Raw genomic sequence first — 19,047 nt, 5'->3', positions numbered from 1 at the left:
TTATGATTACTTACAGTGCTAATCCATGTGTGACAAATCTACACTCAGCTAGGTAAGGAAATTGCCAGTTCTGTTCCATTAACAGCCGCTGGCCAAAGGAACAATGTTCCTGTAGGTTAAAACAACAATTAAGGGGCCCTTAACACTTCAAGGTGGGGAAAGAGGGGATACTGGCAGCAGACATTTTTCACACATTGCTAAGCTGCTTCAATGCATAAATTAACTCTTAGTTCAGTTACATCAATTCAGTGTGTTGTGCATATGCATGACTGATCTGTGTGTGTGTGAACCAGAACCTGGGCCTGTTGATTTATGAGAAAGGGTAAGAGAGGTTGAAATTAGTAAGCAAAGCCAAACAGTACCTTTGGAGCAGAGAATATCAAACAATCTTTGCAACAGCTACTCACAGATGCTGATGTAAGACCTGAGGTCTTTTCATGGCAGTGGATTGTTCATTACGTAATTTTTTTCATGCCCAGGTTGCTTGAACTGCATTTTGTTACTTCTGTAGCTGGACCTGTTTGTTCAGTGGAAGAACAGGATTCTTTGTGGTTATATTAAATAACAAGTGCAATTTATTACAGCATAATTAGCAACTGGATATATGGGGCATGAAATATTGCTACACCATCATAGATTTTTAATACAAGTTTACATAAAATAATAATAATAATAATAGTAGTAGTAATAATAATAATAATAATGCATATTTTTTTCCCTTAATATAAAAATGTTTTTGACTTATGTTAGGAGGGAAAGGAGGGCAGCTTGTAGCAGGCAAAGTGTGGTACAGTATGGTCATATGTCTGCCAGTATTTTTGGAGGGCTGTATTGTAGAATGTGGCACAGACAAGGTTTTTGGTAAGTCTTGAGTGTAATGAAGAGTAGACTGGCAATATAACATTTTCATGTCAGTAAATGGTGCTGTAAAAATGGCCAGTCCCTTAAGATCTTTTGATGTAGAGTTTAGAGAAATAATTTGAAGAAAAAAAAATCTGAAATCTAATATATGTGATAATGGAGAAACAAAAGCTGTAATGGTACATTTAGGATGTACTTTTTATTACTGTAGGTTCATTTCTGACATAACTTGTTTTAGTGAACCACTTGAATGATCTTGGTAGCTATGAAGTTTTAATAGCTAACACTTGGAAAGCCCTGTATTTTAAACAAATGTCAACTTCAAAATCGCATTCCTTCCTTAAGAAACGATCCCAATTTTATTTTTTATAAAACACCCTAACATGTGAAAGGCTGTTAGGAGGTAATGTTTTGGAAGTTCCTGTAAAATGGTGGCTTTTTTCTTGATGAGGTCTTAGTATTGTGTCACAAAATTTTTGCTATATGTTTAATCTTCCTCCTTTATAAAATTGTTTATTAAGCATTTCAGAGCACTAGCCCTTTGCTTCATGCAGGATTTGAAAGAAATCCATGTTTTATTAGAGTTGATTTCTAAAAAAAGAGTGAAAGGGAAGCACAGGGCCTAAGAGGCATTCTTACGTGGGTAAAAAGGGTAATAGGAAGGAGAGATTTTTGAGAAACCAAAGGTTTGCATCTGAACTATGATTCAGATCTTTCTTTCATGACAGTAGGCAAACTTGGTAACCTTCTAGAAAACAAAAGGCTGTTGGGAAAAACTGTTGGAAAAGGAGATGATGCTTTCTTATGCTTTGAAGAGTAACTCTTTTAAAGATCTATTCCTGAAATTCCTGCAGAAACATTGGATTGCATTAAAACCAAAAAAATTCAAGTGTTTTACCACTTCTAGTCCCAAGTAGTCTCAGAATTGTAAAAACTGCAGCAGGCAGTAAGCAAACTTTTTAAGATGAAGAAATGGGCAATGCTTTAAGAACTTCTGATGAAAGGAGTTGAGGCAGAGGGGCTGTTGTAGGCTGGGAGTGGAGATGATGTTCCAAAGCTGATACACCATCCTCTCTGCACCCTCACCCCTTAGCTGTGTTCCTGTCACTTCTCTTGCTCTGTGACATACAAGGCACCACTTCTCTTGCCAGAAAAAATAAATAATTACATGTATAGTGATAGAGAGATTCCAATTATTAATATTCCATTTGCTGAATTTTACAACCAACCATCTCATTAATATATTTATTATTAATAAATGAGCAGGGATGTTCATGCGTGCTCTGAAACTGGGCATTTGTGTTTCTAATCTTCATTACAGAGTCACTTAAAATAGCTCCAGTAGCACTCACAGCAGCCCAAAAAATAGATATTTGAGGAGGTTTTTTGCCTTTCTGAAGGCCCAAGATGAACACTTAATAAAGTTTCTAAAGCAATGCAGTGCATGGTGATGGGGATGGTGCACATTACTTTGCCTTTCATGTATTGGCATCACTAATGTCTGTGTAAAAGTCACATTGTTTTTTAAAGTATAAGAAACATAATCTTGATATCTGAATAAACTGTTACACTGTTAGAAATTTTTAAAATTTAAAAATCAGATTTAGAAAAATGCTCTTTAAGAACCCTGATACCTTCAAGTAGAGACATTTCTTTAGATTTTATTTAGGGGGTTATGTGCTTGAAGAGCCAATAAACAGTGCTTATGTAACACTGCTTAGACTTTCACATCAGCCAGCTGGTATAGCCAGATACTCAGTTTTTCTTTTTTTTTTTTTTTTTTTTTTTTTTACTTGTGAGTAGCTTGATGTTTTTGACATCTGTGTGACAGCTTCTTGCATAAGAGATGAGCAGCATGTTCTACCACCCAGCTGTGTGTATTAGTCTGCACATCAAGCTGAAGAGCGGCACTTAGCCAGATCTGACAATCAAATGTGAACTACTACTACCTATACACGAGAGTGCATTTTAATGTTGTGTGCCTTTTGCCAAGAGCCTGATACTTGACAAAGAAATTGTCAGAATCTCTCTTCTTCCCACTTTTTTTTTTTTTTCCCACAGATGTGAGTCCATGTTAAAATATCTTTTTTTTTTTTTTTTCCCTGTGGTTTAATATGGTTTATCTAACAGATAGCAAAGCCAATCTAATGTTTTCAGCTATTTAATGTCATAAAATTCTGGCAAGCTTTTGGTAATAGAGGAGTTTAATTGTTTTAGAAAATGCAAGAAATCAGTATGTCATTTTCTGCCAACTTAATCTGAATTTACAATCTGCTGGGTTTTACCAATGACTTCATGTCAACATACCAACAACCTGTCCCCAAAGAAAACTGAGGACATAAAGAAATTACACCACTAGTTCAGAAATGTCAGTGCTGCTCTTTTCAGGCATGTTAAGAATTGATGCTCAGCACATGGTGAGTGTGGAGATGAGTGAGAGCCACCTGCTCGTACTCTAGTTTGACTGATCTTATAAATCTTAAAATCCTCTACACTTTCACCTGACTTTGAGTCTCTGTTGCCTTTCTTGATGCTTAAATTTGAATTAATGGAATCCATTGTCACAAAATGCAGTTATACTCCATAGTTCAGCTTTCCTTGTTCATGTGTTTGCTATAAGCCAGGAGTTAGTTAATACATGGGATGTTTTCTCTTTCTTTTTAAAATAGTAGTGCCAGAATAGCAAAGATCTGTTTTGACCTTGTTTTGAACTTAGTTTTATGAGTGTTAGTCATACCTTTTTTTACTTACTCTTTCCCTTTATACCTTTAATATTCTTTTAAAAACAGTATTCCATTTCCATCTGATTTTTCTCTTACAACATAAAAATATTGAGTTGTTTCTTATGCTAGTGTTTATGTAGTTCAAAATATTGCAATAAAAATAAGAATTTGAATCCTGTTATATATTTAAGAATTATGACAGATACAGTTTTATGATCTTTGAGTTTCAAGTAAGTTGAAATTTGTTAATTATCAAGGTTTGTAAGAACCAATTCTTGCAAGCTAAGACAAAGAAGTAGTAGAGGAAGCAGTTTATTAATTTTCTAGATGAGAACTTCCACTGTAATAATTTTTACACTGTGATTAATCTGTACTTAATACTGAGTAAGTGTGAATGGACCTGTCATGAATCAGGATTGTTTGATTCCAAAAATTCTGATGTCATGTTTCACACATCTCTTGCGTGTGGTAAATCATTAAGACAATTAATTGTATAGTGCCACAAAAAATCTATTTTGATTAATAAAAACCTGAAAAATACGGTTTGGAGAGACATCAGGCTTTTATCTTAGCAATTTTTTAGTGACCACATTGACTAAATATTGGTAGAGATGCTTTCAGTCTAAACCAGAAATGAAAATGGATTTAAGACAACAAGGGGACAGAGAAAACCTGTTTTTACAGGCAGCTGGTTCTTTGTGTACTCCCAATATCAAACTGGATTTATGGCTGCCTCTGGGATGGCAGGTTTGAGGATGGCATTTTAAATATTTTCAGGCTGTGGGGCTTTGGAGTACAGTAGATTGTGCTTTCCTTTTCTTTCATAAACTATTTCAGGAAGTATTTTAGAGTACCCCCAACACTGGGTCTTATTGTTTTAGTGAAGTGGGCTGTTGAGCAGTTTGATGAAATATGAGCTTTTTATCCATTAGCTTCACAAATTGAAGTAAAAAAGAAAATGGAAAGGAAACAAGAAATTAATGTATAGTTATAAAGTAGGCATAGGTCTGAAAAACATAAGGCTGAGATGAATTTTGATTAATGTAACAAGGGCTGATTATGTGAAAAAGAACTTGGGAGTAAAAGTACTCCTGATCTCTAAAAGTACCTAAACTGAATTACTGCATTGTAAGCAGAGAAGTTCCCTGTTTTTTTTTTTTTTTGTTGTTGTTTGTTTTTCCTTATTTAATTTTCCCCTATTGAAGGTAGTAAGATAAGTAATTGCACCTGGTTTTGTCATTTAAATACAGCTACTTTTTTACTTCTCTTTGTTTTTAGTCTAATTTTCTGTTTCAATTTTACCCATCCAAAACAGAAGAAAAAACTTCTTGAGGAGCTTGGGGAGAACAGACTTCCGTACCTGACACCATCCGATGCTGATTTCCACCAGCTGGTAATGTATTTCTTTTAAATCATTTTAAACTAAAATGGCTGTTTGCACTGAACAGCAAATCTTCCTTCAAAGAGACACTGTGAAATCTGATATGAAAGAAGGTGTCCTGGTGGCTGACAATGCACTTCCAGGTGATGTGAAATAAGATCTCTAGAACTGGGTTATTCACAAATGAGAACTTGGTGAACTTTCTTTATTTTTATGTGTGTACCATCACTACAAGTAATGTGTAACAGTTAACCACAGTTTTTCATGCTTTGTTGAAGCAAAATACATGTCACCATTATTTTATTTTTTTCTGAGTGGTGAAGAAACCTTTATAGCTCACCTTTGGCACAATAGAGATTTAAAGTTTTGGGGCTTAATTCTACTTTCCAGCAATAAGTAATTGTTAATACTTTGCTTAAAAAACAAACTTTGGAAACTGGAATGCCTCAAATGAAACCAAGCAGAAGTAAGATCGGGCCTAGTAGCCACATGAGTAGTAAACCAAGTGTATGCAAAAGTGTAATGAATAAATACAATTATCTGCATCTATCTTGGATCTTTCTAGATCAGATACAGAGCTCAGGTCAGTTTGATCAGATCAAATTGGATAATGGTAAGAAAAAAAGCATAAGGAATAACCTAGTTGTTTGAACAGCTCCAGTGACCATGCTCATGTTACACGACACAGGAGTGGTGCCTGCCTTGTGATGTTATATGGCTCAAAGATGTGCAAATATAGAAGAGCTAGGAGAATTTGTAAGAGTGATTCAGATGGATTTAGTTATTTCTTTTTTCTTTACACAAAAACCCAAACACATTCTTTCCAGTCTTAATGTTCATGAAGAAACTCTTCCCCCTTTTAAGAGTTGGACAGCTGACTTTTCTCCTTCCTAGTCCTGTTACATCCCCTCCTATTTGTTCTCTTCTACCTCTGATGCTGCCAAGAGCTGCTGTTTCCAGCATCTTTTTTCTTTTTCACATCTTTGTAAATTCAGCTTCTCATGGAGCTGATGTGAAAAGAGAAGGTGGAGCCAAGGTTGCCCAAGTGGGATCTCATTTGCTCAGGGTCACTAACTCATAAATAAAAAAGACAGTGGGAAGAAGATTAGCAGTAAAATCACACCTGTTCAATCCTTAATAATGTTTCAATCCATTCTTTTTGTAAATATAGAATTATACTTTTTATGTAGTGTTTGTGTGCATGCTAGATGTTTTTAAGTATATATGCTAATCATAAGCATCACAAGCACCTTTTGAAGTCTGTGGTCACTGGAATCACAGCTGTAGAAATAGCAAATTCCATGAAGCTTAAATGCACTACAGCTGGAGAGGAAAAGAAGGGTGAGAGCTTGAAGACAACAAGTTGGTAAAGTAAAATATCACATGCAGTTTAGTTTTATAGTCTGTCTTTCCTGGACAGACCTACCCTACTCATTCAAGGATCTACCTCTTATAGAACAGTATTCTTTGAACATGTTGAAAAAGTTAGGTAGGATGCAACTGAAAAAAACTGTCTTATTCTGTTGGGTATGGAAGTGTACAGTCTGAACAGAAGTAAGAAATTCCATCACAAGCGAAACTTCCACTGACATCCTCTTTCAATATGTTTTTCCTGATAAAGGATTTTGGAAATGGGCCCCGAGCCATAAGCTGAAACAATGTAATGTTTAAAGCCATTACAGAACAAGAAAGTGGCTGTAACAAGGTAGTTCACAAATATTTGAAGTACAGACTATCATTTCATGATGCACATGGCAGTTTGCTTATCAAGGATCCTTATTGCTGATCCCTAACTTTATTCTGTCACTCAAGTCCATAGGGTGATTCTCTGTTGAGTATCACCATCAGAAATGAAAGCATATTTAAAATCCTGTGTGCAACATTCACAAGAAGATTTGAGCATCACATGTGCTCCTTTTTTTTCAGTACTGTAGTTGCCTGTAATGCTGCCACTTCTTTCAGAGTGAACAGTGAGTTGACCTTTAATACTGGCTGTCAGAGTTACAACACAGAGTACATGATTACTGCCCTTCCCCATCCCCCAAAACAACAAGGTGTCCAGTGTGAGCCCAGCAGTCACCCCATGTTCTGATCCTGTAATTCTTTCCTTATGGAGGGCACAGCACAGGCACTGGTTGGGGATTTAAAGAAGACCAGGCTGTTTTCATGTGATGTGTCGGAAATGTGTTTCCACTTCCTGATTTCTTTTGAGATACCTTAATGATAAAATAGTTCTTAAGCATGTGATCTTAAAGCACAATCCAAAGGTAACAGGCCTCTGACTTGGCTGGCAGCAAAATGTGCAAGGCATTACCTCTGCAGTTCAAGAGGGGACTACAATGTTGTTTCCTTTGTAAAATGTCTGTTCTTTCTAGTGCATGTTTTCAGGGATTTAATTGCTTTACATCATATTGTTATTTCCCTCCTTCTGTTTCTAATAATTGTTTGGACTTTCATGGGTGTGATTAATGACAGGAATTCAGTGCATTCATATTTTCATACAAATGGTTTAAAATATATAGTATTGGTGACTGTTTAAATATACTGTAATAGCATATGTAATGTGTTATGAGTATGTCTAGTATACAGAATTATTTAAAGAAATACTGGGATACTGCTATAGAACTGTCAGAGCTTCTTCTCTGATACAGGGCATTTGCATAATGAAAGAAATAATTAAGTAATAATCATTTATGATTCCCATCAGCCTGTACGTTCACATCTGACTGCAGCCTTTAGCTCCAAGACTTAAGTTTACGGTTACTGATTCCATTAGCTGTTGTTTTTAAGGATTTTTTTCACTGTACTGTTCAAAGGCTGGAGATACACAGCACTGATAGAAACAAAAGGGGCAGTTCAGGACCTCTAAAGGAATTATTTCAGGCTTTTGGCAAACTCAGGTGAATTTAGTTTATCAAGTTAGGATTAACTTCTTCGAGTGAAAGCTGTGATCCTGTGTTCTGGGGTTGTAGAGGGACCTTCACACATATCTGGAGCTGTTTTCAAGCTTTAGTGTTTGAAGCTAAGCACGTAAATGCAATTGTCAGAAATTATTATCTGTAGATACTGTTACATGGGTTTTTTTTCTCTCTCTAGGAAGCTAGTTTTTGGAACCAGAAGAATGTATAAAGAAAAGGAGTTAGCTTCACTGTAAAAATTTCACAAGGAATGGTGGCGAGGTTTATAGATAAACCAAGATTTATTATGTGTAATCATTATTTTTAAAATGGGCTTCCTTTTATGTTCTCCTTTTTAGTAGAAACAAATGATCCTATCAAGCCAGCTCTTCAGTGTTGTAGGATAACAGCGCCATTATGATGCAAGTCTGTTTTCATGCAGTGGAAAATGTGCATATTAACTGCCTGGTTTGTGTTTTTTAAGGGCACGTTCTTTGGATTTTAAAATTAATTTCCTGAAAGACAGGTTCAAATGAGACTTGGAAGTAGATAGTACTAGTAAAGTGGGTTTGAGTTGTACCAGAAGGAGCTCACAGATGCATTGTAGGTCAGTGTGGTGTTTTGTGCCAGTGACTTTTATTTGTCTTTTTAGAAGCCCTTTGAACATAAGCTATTAGATTAGTAAAAGTTTTGGCAGATCAGTTTTGTGCATCCATGTGCTCTTGCCCCATTGCCCAATGCCTTCAGATTTCAGTCTATCTTAATGTATGTCCCCACACCACCATCAGAACCTACCATTTCTCCAAACTACCGACTAATTTCTGGACAAAAGGAAATAGGTGTGGTGAGTCTTTAAGAGCTCCTCAAGTGCTAGTTGATGCCTGATACACTCACATTATAGCCCTTCCCTTAGGAAGGGTACTAGTGTGCATCTGTTTCTTCTGTTTATCTGTTAATTTTAATGTAATACTTCAGAACTCACTTTTTAAAATAACTTATTCTCTAGCCTTTGTCTAGTTTGCCAAACAGTCTCAGCAGTAGTTAAAGCAGATTTACAGGCAACCAATAAAAGGTGTGATTATGTGATACTCACTTCCTTAGAAAACCAGATTAACAAAATAAAATTATCCAAGCCTTCCTGGAGTGGGAAGCAGTATTGTGCATACAAAGCAAGAAGCTGCTGATTAGCAGTGTTATACCTTGCTGGGAGTTGCTGCCTCCACACACTGCTGGATTCTGAACTCCAGCTGATACCAGAGCTGGTGTGGTCACAAGAGGATATGAGCAAAAAGGACACTACAGGTAGGGAGCTGGGGAGGAAAATAAGTTTGGACCTTTTCTGTTATCAGAAGAGAGCTTTTATATAAAAAGAGAGATAATTGGCAGGCACTGAGGAATGTAAAAATAAAAAGCAACAGAATGTTAGCAGCACATTTTTTTAAAATGTACGCTTTCATTTTGTTATTTTTTCCCTGAAAAGTATTGTTAATATAAAACTATTGGAGTTTATCATGTAGCCCTCTAGATTTTTGTACAAAAGAAGAGTTTGCAAAAAGAGGAATCACTTTCTTACTTGATATTCTGTTGTTTATATACTTAAAGGTGGCCTTATCTACAGATTCATCAGATGAGCTGTATGTTCAACTAAATTGTTCTAGGGTCTTCTTATTTCTTTATTTGGAGATTTGCCCTGGTTGAAGCCACTGGTACATATCCACAGTTTGTGCAAAATACTGAAATATGAAAATAAAGTAACAAGTGGCATCTGTATCTTCACCACATTCTAGACTCATTCTTGTTAACTTGACAGCTTTGCCTTGTCTTGATATATCTTGACTACTGTAAAAAGAATAATTATTTTCCTCTTTTTGTTGTTTGGGTCTTTTTCTCCTTTAGTGGAAGACCAAGTATTCCAAGCTGATTTTCAGGAAATCTGATACAGTACCTGAAGAGCTCCATCAAATGGTACAAGAAAGTTTTCTGACCTTGCGAGAACACGACTGTTTCTTTCAAGATCTTGTAAGGATCAAAGCAAGAGACTTTCTTACTCCAGTGTCTCGTATATTGATTGGAAACCCAGGATGCACGTATAAGTACTTGAACACAAGATTGTTTACAGTTCCTTGGCCTACAGAAGGTTATGATATAAATTACTGCAGTCCTCGAATACATGATGCTTGTAAAGCATTAATGAGACTTAATGACTACTTGCATATTGAAGCAGTCAGGGCATTACAAGGACAAAATTTTTTTGAGACTAAAATTAAAGATAGGGATAAAGATACTTTAATAGATAGGGAGCAAAGTTTTGCTACTTCTCTTACAGAGCAAGAGTCTGTTTCAAGAGATCAAAGCAGTGTTTGTGTAGCAGAGGATGACAGAAGTCTAAAGAACAGAACATTTTATAATTTGACTTTATTAAATTATATGGATCCACTACAAATGCTGTACTTGAAACAAGAACCTTACTTTGGAATGGGGAACATGGCAGTGAGCTGGCACCATGATGAGAATCTGGTGGAAAGGTCAACAGTGGCTGTGTACAGTTACAGCTGTGAAGGTGAGTGATGGTACTTGACCAGTCACAAAAAAATCTGAAATCCCTGAAGCTCTCCTGTGTTCCCATGTGTGTGTGTGTACATCAGCACACCTCTGCATGCTGGTCTAGACTTGTCACGTGCTTCTGAATGCATTATGGTACCTTGTGTATTTAAGCCTTATTTTTATTTCCACTAAAACCTGTACAAAATACCTTCTGATTTTGTGTTTACAGCCTTCCAATGCTGGTGGTTATAAGCTCATCAATGTTTATATTATTATTCTTTCCAGTTCTTTATAATTTCAATGTTTTGATGGTTTCTCCAGTTCACAAGGACACTCAATATTTCCTATATTACCAGGTCCCTATTAACTGTGAAACGTAAGGATCTCAACATCTTTTTGAAGAATATTGTTATATCTTTGTAGAATCATGTCTTGACTTCTCTTCTTATTTTCCATAAATGTGTTTCGTTTTTATGCTGACATCATTTATTAATACTTATTCCATTAATTCATTTAGTATTGAATTAGCATTGAATTCTCAATGTAGTGTAAACAGACTGTCACAAAATCACTACAGAATACATAATAAAAAGAGTAGATGTGGTCAGAATTTTTTTGTTGAAGCTATTTTTTTCTTAGAAGATGTAGATAAGATGGATTAGTAATTTTCTGTGAGAAAACACTGATTCTGTGGGAAATGAAAACACAAATTAAGCATGTTGATTTTTGAAGTGTTGATCATGCCAGAACTGGCTTGATTCTCTTTTCTGCCAGGTCTTGCAAGTTTGTTTTGTCAGCTGTCAATTGCTCAGATCCCCCCTGGTCTCTGAGGTATTGCAGACACTGAGGGTGTGTGGCAGCCTTTGCATGTGAAGCTTCCAGAGCTGCATGGCTGGTGCTGATCTACCCTGCTGCAAATGCAGAATCCCCAGGTTGTCAGGTTTTGAGCAGCAGGAGCCCTTGGAGTCAAGCAGTCTTACTGAGCTATGGCAGCTCTGTCAGACTGTTTAGAGATGCACAACTCAGGTTGTATGGTTTTCTTTTTGCTTTTATTTACATCTTTATATCAGTAGTTGTTTTGTACCTACTTACTGGATTAAATAGCATTAAAACAGATACTACTGTAATTGAAACAACTTGTTTTCTTGTTCATTTGTTCATTGTTTGATGCCATAATGAAAATTTCATGTTTGAAACTTTGATCAGTATTAATTGGAGTAGAAGCGGTTTTCAATATGCCAGAAAAGAAATTTAGACATCAACATAAAGATATTGGAACAGGCTGATATTCTAATTGGTATCAGTGTTTTTCTTGTTTCTAGTGTAAAACCCTTTCAAAGCAACTTCAAATGAAGTACATTTCTAACAACAAAATAAGGTAGACATTTTGCTTGATGCTTTTTCTTACATTCCATTAGGTTAAGGGTAGGTTGTCAAGTGATGAGAATGGGGCCTCATAAAAATTTGAGAGGTTTCCTTTTAGTTTGTATGCTGCATAAAAGTGCATGAATGGTAGTCAGGAGGGTGCATGTGCAGAACTGGATAGTTTACAGAATGTGTGTTTAATTATACTGCCACTATCAGTATTTGGAATTAATTTACTTTTCAGAATTTATCAAGGAACAGGAATTTCAAATTTTGACCAATTCAACATTTTTAATAACATATTAGCTTACAAGTATCCTAACACCTGAGAGCATGAAGGTAAAAAAATGTGTTAATATAGTAAGCTCATAACCCATATTTATTTGCTGCTGCAGTTATAAAAGTGAATTGCAATCCAGTAGAATTAGGGCATTTTCAAAAATTGGATTTGATCCATGGAAAGTACCTAATGACTAGCTTTCCATCAGGTCGATGCAAGTTTTGTAGGAAGTTTTACTACTTAGCAGAGCACGAGTTGATTCTAAATCCAGATGTCTAAATCTATCTAAATCTAAAAATGTTCTTTGAAATAGAGACTTGTTTCAGTTATGAGCTTGCAGGATATAGAAAAAGATGTAAACACTTGAAGTGTGTCCATCTTTCTCTTACCTGGACTTGCCACAGAGAAAGAGATAAGTAGTTTTCTCTGGATTCTTTACCTTATCTAGTTTGTTTTCTTGCTGTAAGGCCTACTTGCTGTTAAACTCTTGAACTTCTACACAACTGTCTCCTGACAAGGTAGTTTTAAAAGGTTTAACGAACCTTTAGTGGCAGTGATGACTATTCTTCAAGGACCTTTTGTGCTTGTTTCTTTTGTAAAATGCTGTTTATATGTTTTTACTCTGTGAAGTTAGAAGCAACATCATGGCACGTAGCCTAATGATGGCTATTTCATTTAATTGGGAATAAAAACAATTGAGATGCACTACAGATGTATGTTTCCCCACTATATTTAAAAAATCCTGAAACTACAGAAGTACAGCATTGAAGTCAATCTAACTTTGTAGTTGACCAATATCCCTCTTTATGTACTTTATGTGTGCTTAATGGATAAAAGTCATGGAGTAAATGTGTTTTGCAGGATTGGAATAATTTCTGATGTCAATAATACAAGAGAAATGTTAGTTGTTAAAATAACAGAAATGGTATGTAGAAAATGTTATATTTCTTTTAAAGAAATGAGTAAGTGCATTAAATAGTCACAGCTCTAACTGGGTCTGGCCAGTTGGACTTATGTTCTGAGAGTCACAAATTTTTAGTGATGCACTAACTTTCACAATAATAGATTAGAATCCCTGCTGTCTAAAAAGAAATCATCACTTGAATAGATGGTTGTGGGGTTTCTTTTCTTCTCTCTGATCAAATCCAGTCTCTCCTTCAGAAATGAAAGGGATGACAGAATATTGTTTGTTCTTATGTTAGTGCTTTTGTTCCTGATATGTCTGGATACAGCATTCCAAACATGAATTGATAAGAACATTGTTGGCAAAATCTTATAATTTTTTGGTTTTGTGAATGTTGGTTGCAAGAAAAATGTAAATATTAATAGAATTTAACCTCTTACACTATGGCTTTTCGCTAATGAGGTAGAGGAAATAACTTTGGGTAGATACTACTTTCCCATCAGCTGCTGAGAAGCAAAGTGTGCTCTGCTTCTTTCACTTCTTGCATGTAACATATAAATTGCTATTGGAAGACACTGATAATTTATGTATTTATTTAATTGAGGAACAAGCCCAAATTCTTTTAAATTCTAGAAAAAAAAATCAATCAATCTGTAAATAAACAATGGTCAGTTGGGCTTAATGTTGAAGTAAATGCTTACAGTCCTTGTTCTTAGCAATGTGTTGGCAGTGAGTCTATTTTCTTAAGAAATGGTGTGTAAGGTTACATTTAGGATATAATTTGGCATTACAGTTTGACTTGAGTAGATATCATTTAGCTTTCAGAGCATCAAAAAAGTCTCATACTCTGGAAGATTTTTGAGCCAAATAGCAAAGAAACCTTTCAAAGCTACTTTTACTTTCTGTGCTCTGGAACAATAACCAAAGTAGTTCCAGGAAAACAAGTTTTATATTGTTCTGAACCTAACCCTGACCCAAACCTGATAAGATCAGATCTAAGTGCGGGAACATCTCTGAAATTTGAGCTGTCTAGTTAAAAGCATAATGCTGCGGCCAATTTTCTGCAGCTACATTCTCTCTTTCATGGTTCTACCATAATTACAGGTTTGATGAGGTATTGTTATGTTGTGGTAAGCTTTCTACTTCATTGCACCATTTTATTTGGGATTCCAGCATAAAGGTTTCTTGCAGGCCCAAGTCTGTAAACCTCTGCTGACCAGAATTCAAATCTGCACGTAGTTTTGTTGTACTTCCATTAAATACTTGTATATTTGACCATTTCCTTATGGCTTACTACAAAATAAGTTTGTGTTCGTAAGGTGATGGGTATGTGATCCATGATTTATTCACATGATTTATTCTCAAATACTTATGATTTAGATTAATTCAAATGTTTTCGCTTAGATGGCAGCTGTAATTATGTCAATAAATATACAGCATCCAGTCATTCTTGAGGTGTCATAGAGAATTTAATAACAACTTGTTTTTATGTAAAAGTTTGTCAGTGCTGCTTGGGGATATGCCACAAATGTTAAGGTCTCTATTTTTCCCTTGCTCTCAGTTTCAGGGTAGCTTGCATTTAGAAGCAAGTAGCAGCTTGCTTCCATTTGTTACCAAAATAATGTGGTAGGAGCAATCAGTTTCAATTGCTGCTGATAATTATAAGGTGCAATAATTGAGAATGTAGAGAAAAGGAGACTGTGAGCTGTATTTGAACTCAGTACTTAAGCAATAAAAAATTTATCAAACTGCAAAAAATAAGTCATTTTAACGAGCACATTCCAAAGGTGCTGGATTTATGAGGAGACCCCAGGAAACTTTGATTGAAATTGCTGTCTCTGATTGTAGTTCTATATTTTATTGGTGCCATATTGTGAACAGTGCTGCTGCCAAAGTGAATGGGAAGGCAGCATAACAGAGAGAGGTAACCCAGAAAGGTTACTTCTCTTTATAATATCCGTGATGTATTGCATTAAAAATGCCTTGAAAGCCATCCTATTTGCAGTTTTCAGAAAACATTTTTCTTAAATTAAGTTACGATTTATCTGAACAGGGTAGAAAATATGAAAGCCCCTTGAAGAGTTTAGTATTGATTTTTCTGAGTATTTGCTAGCTCTTGTTTTCTCATTTGTGTGCTCCTTGATGGAAGGGCCTAGAGCTGCTCCCAAGCCAGAGCTTCAGCTGGATGAGAACTGCAAGCAGTGAAGGGAAGGAACTTGGGAACTGTAAGAATTTTCACTTAAGAACATTTAAATTGGCTCTTTAATAGGCTTTGTCTCTCTGCTTCCTGAATTTAAACAATATTTTATTGACATAATAGTTAATAGATTGTCTTAATTTTCTTATGGTTGCCCCCAGCTAAACAACCTGTGGTAACCATGTGAGATGAATGACATGAATATTTTAAAAGTGTGAGTTTGTGGTTACATTTTCTGTGTGCCTCTTATAAGAGCTATACATCTTTTAGAAATTATTACATGAAAGCACATTTCAAGTGGACAGTGAAATTGATGCAGTTACTAAGTTGTAAGCAAGAATTGGGCATGGTGCATTGTTAATTTCTAACTGTTCACTGCTGTTCTGTGCCAAATACTTATTAAAACTTCATCCCTCCTCTGTCTAAATGCACTGTTACTTTAGCTGTAAAACTGTTACACCATAGCTCCCAAATACCTTGTTATAAATGCTGACTGTATCTTTCAATTTATACTGCAGTGAAGTAAGCTTATGAAAATAGTTCTGAGGGATTAAGCTCTAAATGCTATTTCTATGCAGTGGATTATTTTTTCCCCAAGCTCAACACGTTCATGTTGCATAATGATAAGAAAAGTGTTGTGACAAATGTATTGAAGCTTCATTGGCTCTTGCACATGTTATCTAGCATGTTTGACTAGTAATTTTGAGGAAAGAATAACAGAGATGGTTGCAAGATTTGCTCTGTTGGTCTAGACTGTGTTTTGTAACCATTATTTCACCTTACTTTGCCTCAGTTTATGATTTGCAGGTACATAAGCAAATGAAATTGTTCCTAAAATGCTTTGACAGTTTATGACTTGAAATTCTTTCAGAAATTATATAATGTTATATCAGAGTTGCTGCATTTTTTGGCTTTTTTTCTTCCATGTTTGTAGTTTTAGTAATGAGAAAAATTCAGTGATAGTTAACCAAAACTCTCATTACCTGTGCTTAAGAATTTCAGAAAACCTTGAGTCCATTGCAAGCCTTGACTTGATAAGCCTTCATTTGGTAGCTAACTTGGAGTTTTCATTTTGGTGAAGTTGGTTGCAAAAAAATTCTTGATCTGATATGGCTTTTTTTTTTCTTTTACCTATTGCATACTTTTGAATTTGGAGATGATGATTATAGCAAATGGAGACTGTCGATTCTTAAATCCTGCTAAGATTATACCAATATGGGATATCCTTTAAGTCTAAACCAGATTTTGTATTTATGATTCTTACTGTTCTTTCATTTGTGTGGTGTCTTTCTCTCAAGATTCAGCCGTACAAGAAAGCAATGAGCAAGAACTGAAGGGAAGAGACCCTGCTGTTTGGCACGTGGGCTTGAAGGTAGCATGGGACATAGAGACACCTGGATTGGCAGTACCACTTCACCAAGGAGACATCTACTTGATGCTTGGTAATTTTCAAGGACTAAGAAGCTGAACTTTCTGTTGAAAATAGAAAGAATTACACTTATGTTAAAATAAGTTACCATACCTTCCTTACAGTTAGAACTTTTCTTATTTAGGAAAACATGAAATCTGTCTGGAGTATATAGTAAATTCCTCCTACTCTGGTTACTTCCAGAGTATTTTGAGGAACTTTTTTCCCTTAGTGTTTCTTTCACTTTACAGTGAGAAAGAAATAGTCTTTTTTTTACCTTTTCTGTCTGTGGTGCAGTCAGAATTATCAGTCCAGGTTAGGCTTCAGGCCATAACTAGAATTTCCCCAGATCTTGCCAGAAGTTATGCTGTATCTGTCCCCTCCTTGTATTTCTAGATTCTTTTTGTATTCTTAATGCAGTTTTTCTGAGAATCTTGTAAGTTCAACAAATAAATTCCTGTTCTTCAGCTTGGTTTATTAAGTGACACCTGTATTATATAAGATGTGAATGAAAGTCTTTATGTTTTCTGTTACCATGTCTTTGAGGTTTCAATCACTATGCCAATCTGTGGGTATTTTATTAGTTACCAGTTTTACACATGACACTTCTCTCCTTCTGCTACTATGTCTATATTCAAACATGCTGTTTTCTAGTAGTGGGATTATACTAAGATCATAATGAACACAGCTGTCTTACTCCAAGAATGTGTCTCAATGTCTCAAGCGTAGAGGATTAAAAAAAGAAAATTAAATTGAGTTAATTTGCTTGAGCAGCTGAGCTCATGTGCTAAGGTTTATCCATTGAAAGAGACGAAGCGAGAACTGTTGCTAAGGTTTGTTGACACAAAATCTGTTGCTTTCTCTTTTGACTTCTGTTTCTCTTGGTTACCATTTTTGTTAAAATAAATTTAATTATAAATCACACAAAAACAAGAACAAGGCTTTGACAACATCAGGTTGGCCTGTTTAGTGTCTTGGTTTGACAGACATCATCTTTGAAGACTGAGAGCACTTGCAGAGCTCCATGCCCATGTGTTTGTGACTTGGAAGGCAGATTCCATGGAATGTCCCTATAATGGCTTGTCACACTCCCAACTTTATGGGCAGAACAGTCTTTTGAACTTTACCTTTCACAGTTTATATACTACAAACAATTCCTTTATAAGCTATCATAAAAACCGTGTACCATTCCTTGTTCTTAGTTATCTCATCAAATCTTCTGCACTGTCATCAGGGAAGTGTTATGTAAAAGCACTGGGCTAACTGTGCTCTGAAGTATGTTCAGACATGGAAAGATCAGATGTTAAGATGTGAGATCCTTTGGCACAGTAGTCTGGATGTGCCTCCCTTTTTTTGTAAGGGTATAAAGTAGAAGCCTAGAGGGAAAGAGGGACAGTGAAAATAAAGTTTAAGTGGCAGCTAAACATTCCTAGAAAGGTGGTTATAATCTATTTTTGTGCAACAGCAGTTAGGGCATCAAGTAAACTTCTTATCTAATCCTTCCTGACTGGAAACTTTGAGCATATAGAACAATGCTGGCCAACAGATTCAGAAGGTATTTAATAAAAGAAGGGGACTAACTTTAGTATTTTTATTGCAAAATACTGTAGATTGTAGTTGATTGAGTTACCAGATCATAAGGGTGTTTTTTATTCCCTAGTGGAATTTATATAGTAACTGAAGTATTTTCAGAGATTCTATATGAAGGGTAGATCAGAAAGTTAGTTTATTTAATGAGTAACATCATGAGCATGTTTAGATGGAAACAATGGATATATTAAACATTCTTTTGAAGATGATGTGTAAATCACTTTCTTATTAATACTTTTGAAGAGCTACAGATTTGAGCTCTGTAGGCCAGGTGTTTTTTTAATCTCTTCTGCATTTTCATAGTCTTTGTATTTCTTTTCAATTACTTGGAAAAAAAATTACTCTTCTAAATAGTCTTAGAGGGTATTCTCAAAATGGCCTTTTTATTAGGTTTCTTTGTGTAGCAGAACCGCCTTTGTAATTTTGACTTGGAGTGAAAGATAATGTAAGGAAACATATATATGTTTTAGTGTACTTTTTGCTGTTCAGATTTTTTGCACTAACTTTTAAGAGGGGACGTCTTGAGGATGCCGTCTAAAAGACAAATATGAAAATTCTGTAAAAAAAGAAACTTGGCAATAATAAAAAAAAAAATTTAAATATTATCTTATGCTTTTGTACATGCTGTATTCCAAAACCTCATTTCAGTAAGCAGAGTCCTCTTGCTGGCATTATGTTAAGAGCAGTTGCAGAATGCAAGACATCTAGGAAATACAGCATGGGAGTCCTGCAGCTGGTGGTGGTTCATGTACAGGCACAGATTGATGGGACTGGGAGGATTGGTTGTGACCACCACTGACTCATCCACCCTAGCACAAAACTCAGACACTCTGTAGGTCTGTTCTTCCAGTTGTTGGAATGGTGCAGTGTAACTGCTTTTTATGAATGTTGAAAATG

The 19,047-nt window shown here is 35.6% G+C and overlaps 1 protein-coding gene across 1 annotated transcript in view; it reads left to right on the top strand.

The window, feature by feature from the left end:
* Positions 1 to 19,047, top strand: part of FTO (FTO alpha-ketoglutarate dependent dioxygenase) — a 220,212-nt gene that overhangs the window by 32,439 nt on the left and 168,726 nt on the right. The window contains exons 2-4 of the mRNA XM_056500556.1: positions 4,900 to 4,977; positions 9,759 to 10,422; positions 16,451 to 16,594. Of these exons, the coding sequence (XP_056356531.1) occupies positions 4,900 to 4,977; positions 9,759 to 10,422; positions 16,451 to 16,594 (886 nt within the window). The remainder of the gene's footprint in view (positions 1 to 4,899; positions 4,978 to 9,758; positions 10,423 to 16,450; positions 16,595 to 19,047) is intronic.

Source organism: Oenanthe melanoleuca, chromosome 11, assembly GCF_029582105.1.
Source record: "Oenanthe melanoleuca isolate GR-GAL-2019-014 chromosome 11, OMel1.0, whole genome shotgun sequence".
In the NCBI taxonomy this organism is placed as follows: Eukaryota; Metazoa; Chordata; class Aves; order Passeriformes; family Muscicapidae; genus Oenanthe; species Oenanthe melanoleuca.
Note: the sequence above shows the minus strand (reverse complement) of the source record. Positions and strands in the feature narration are given on the sequence as shown.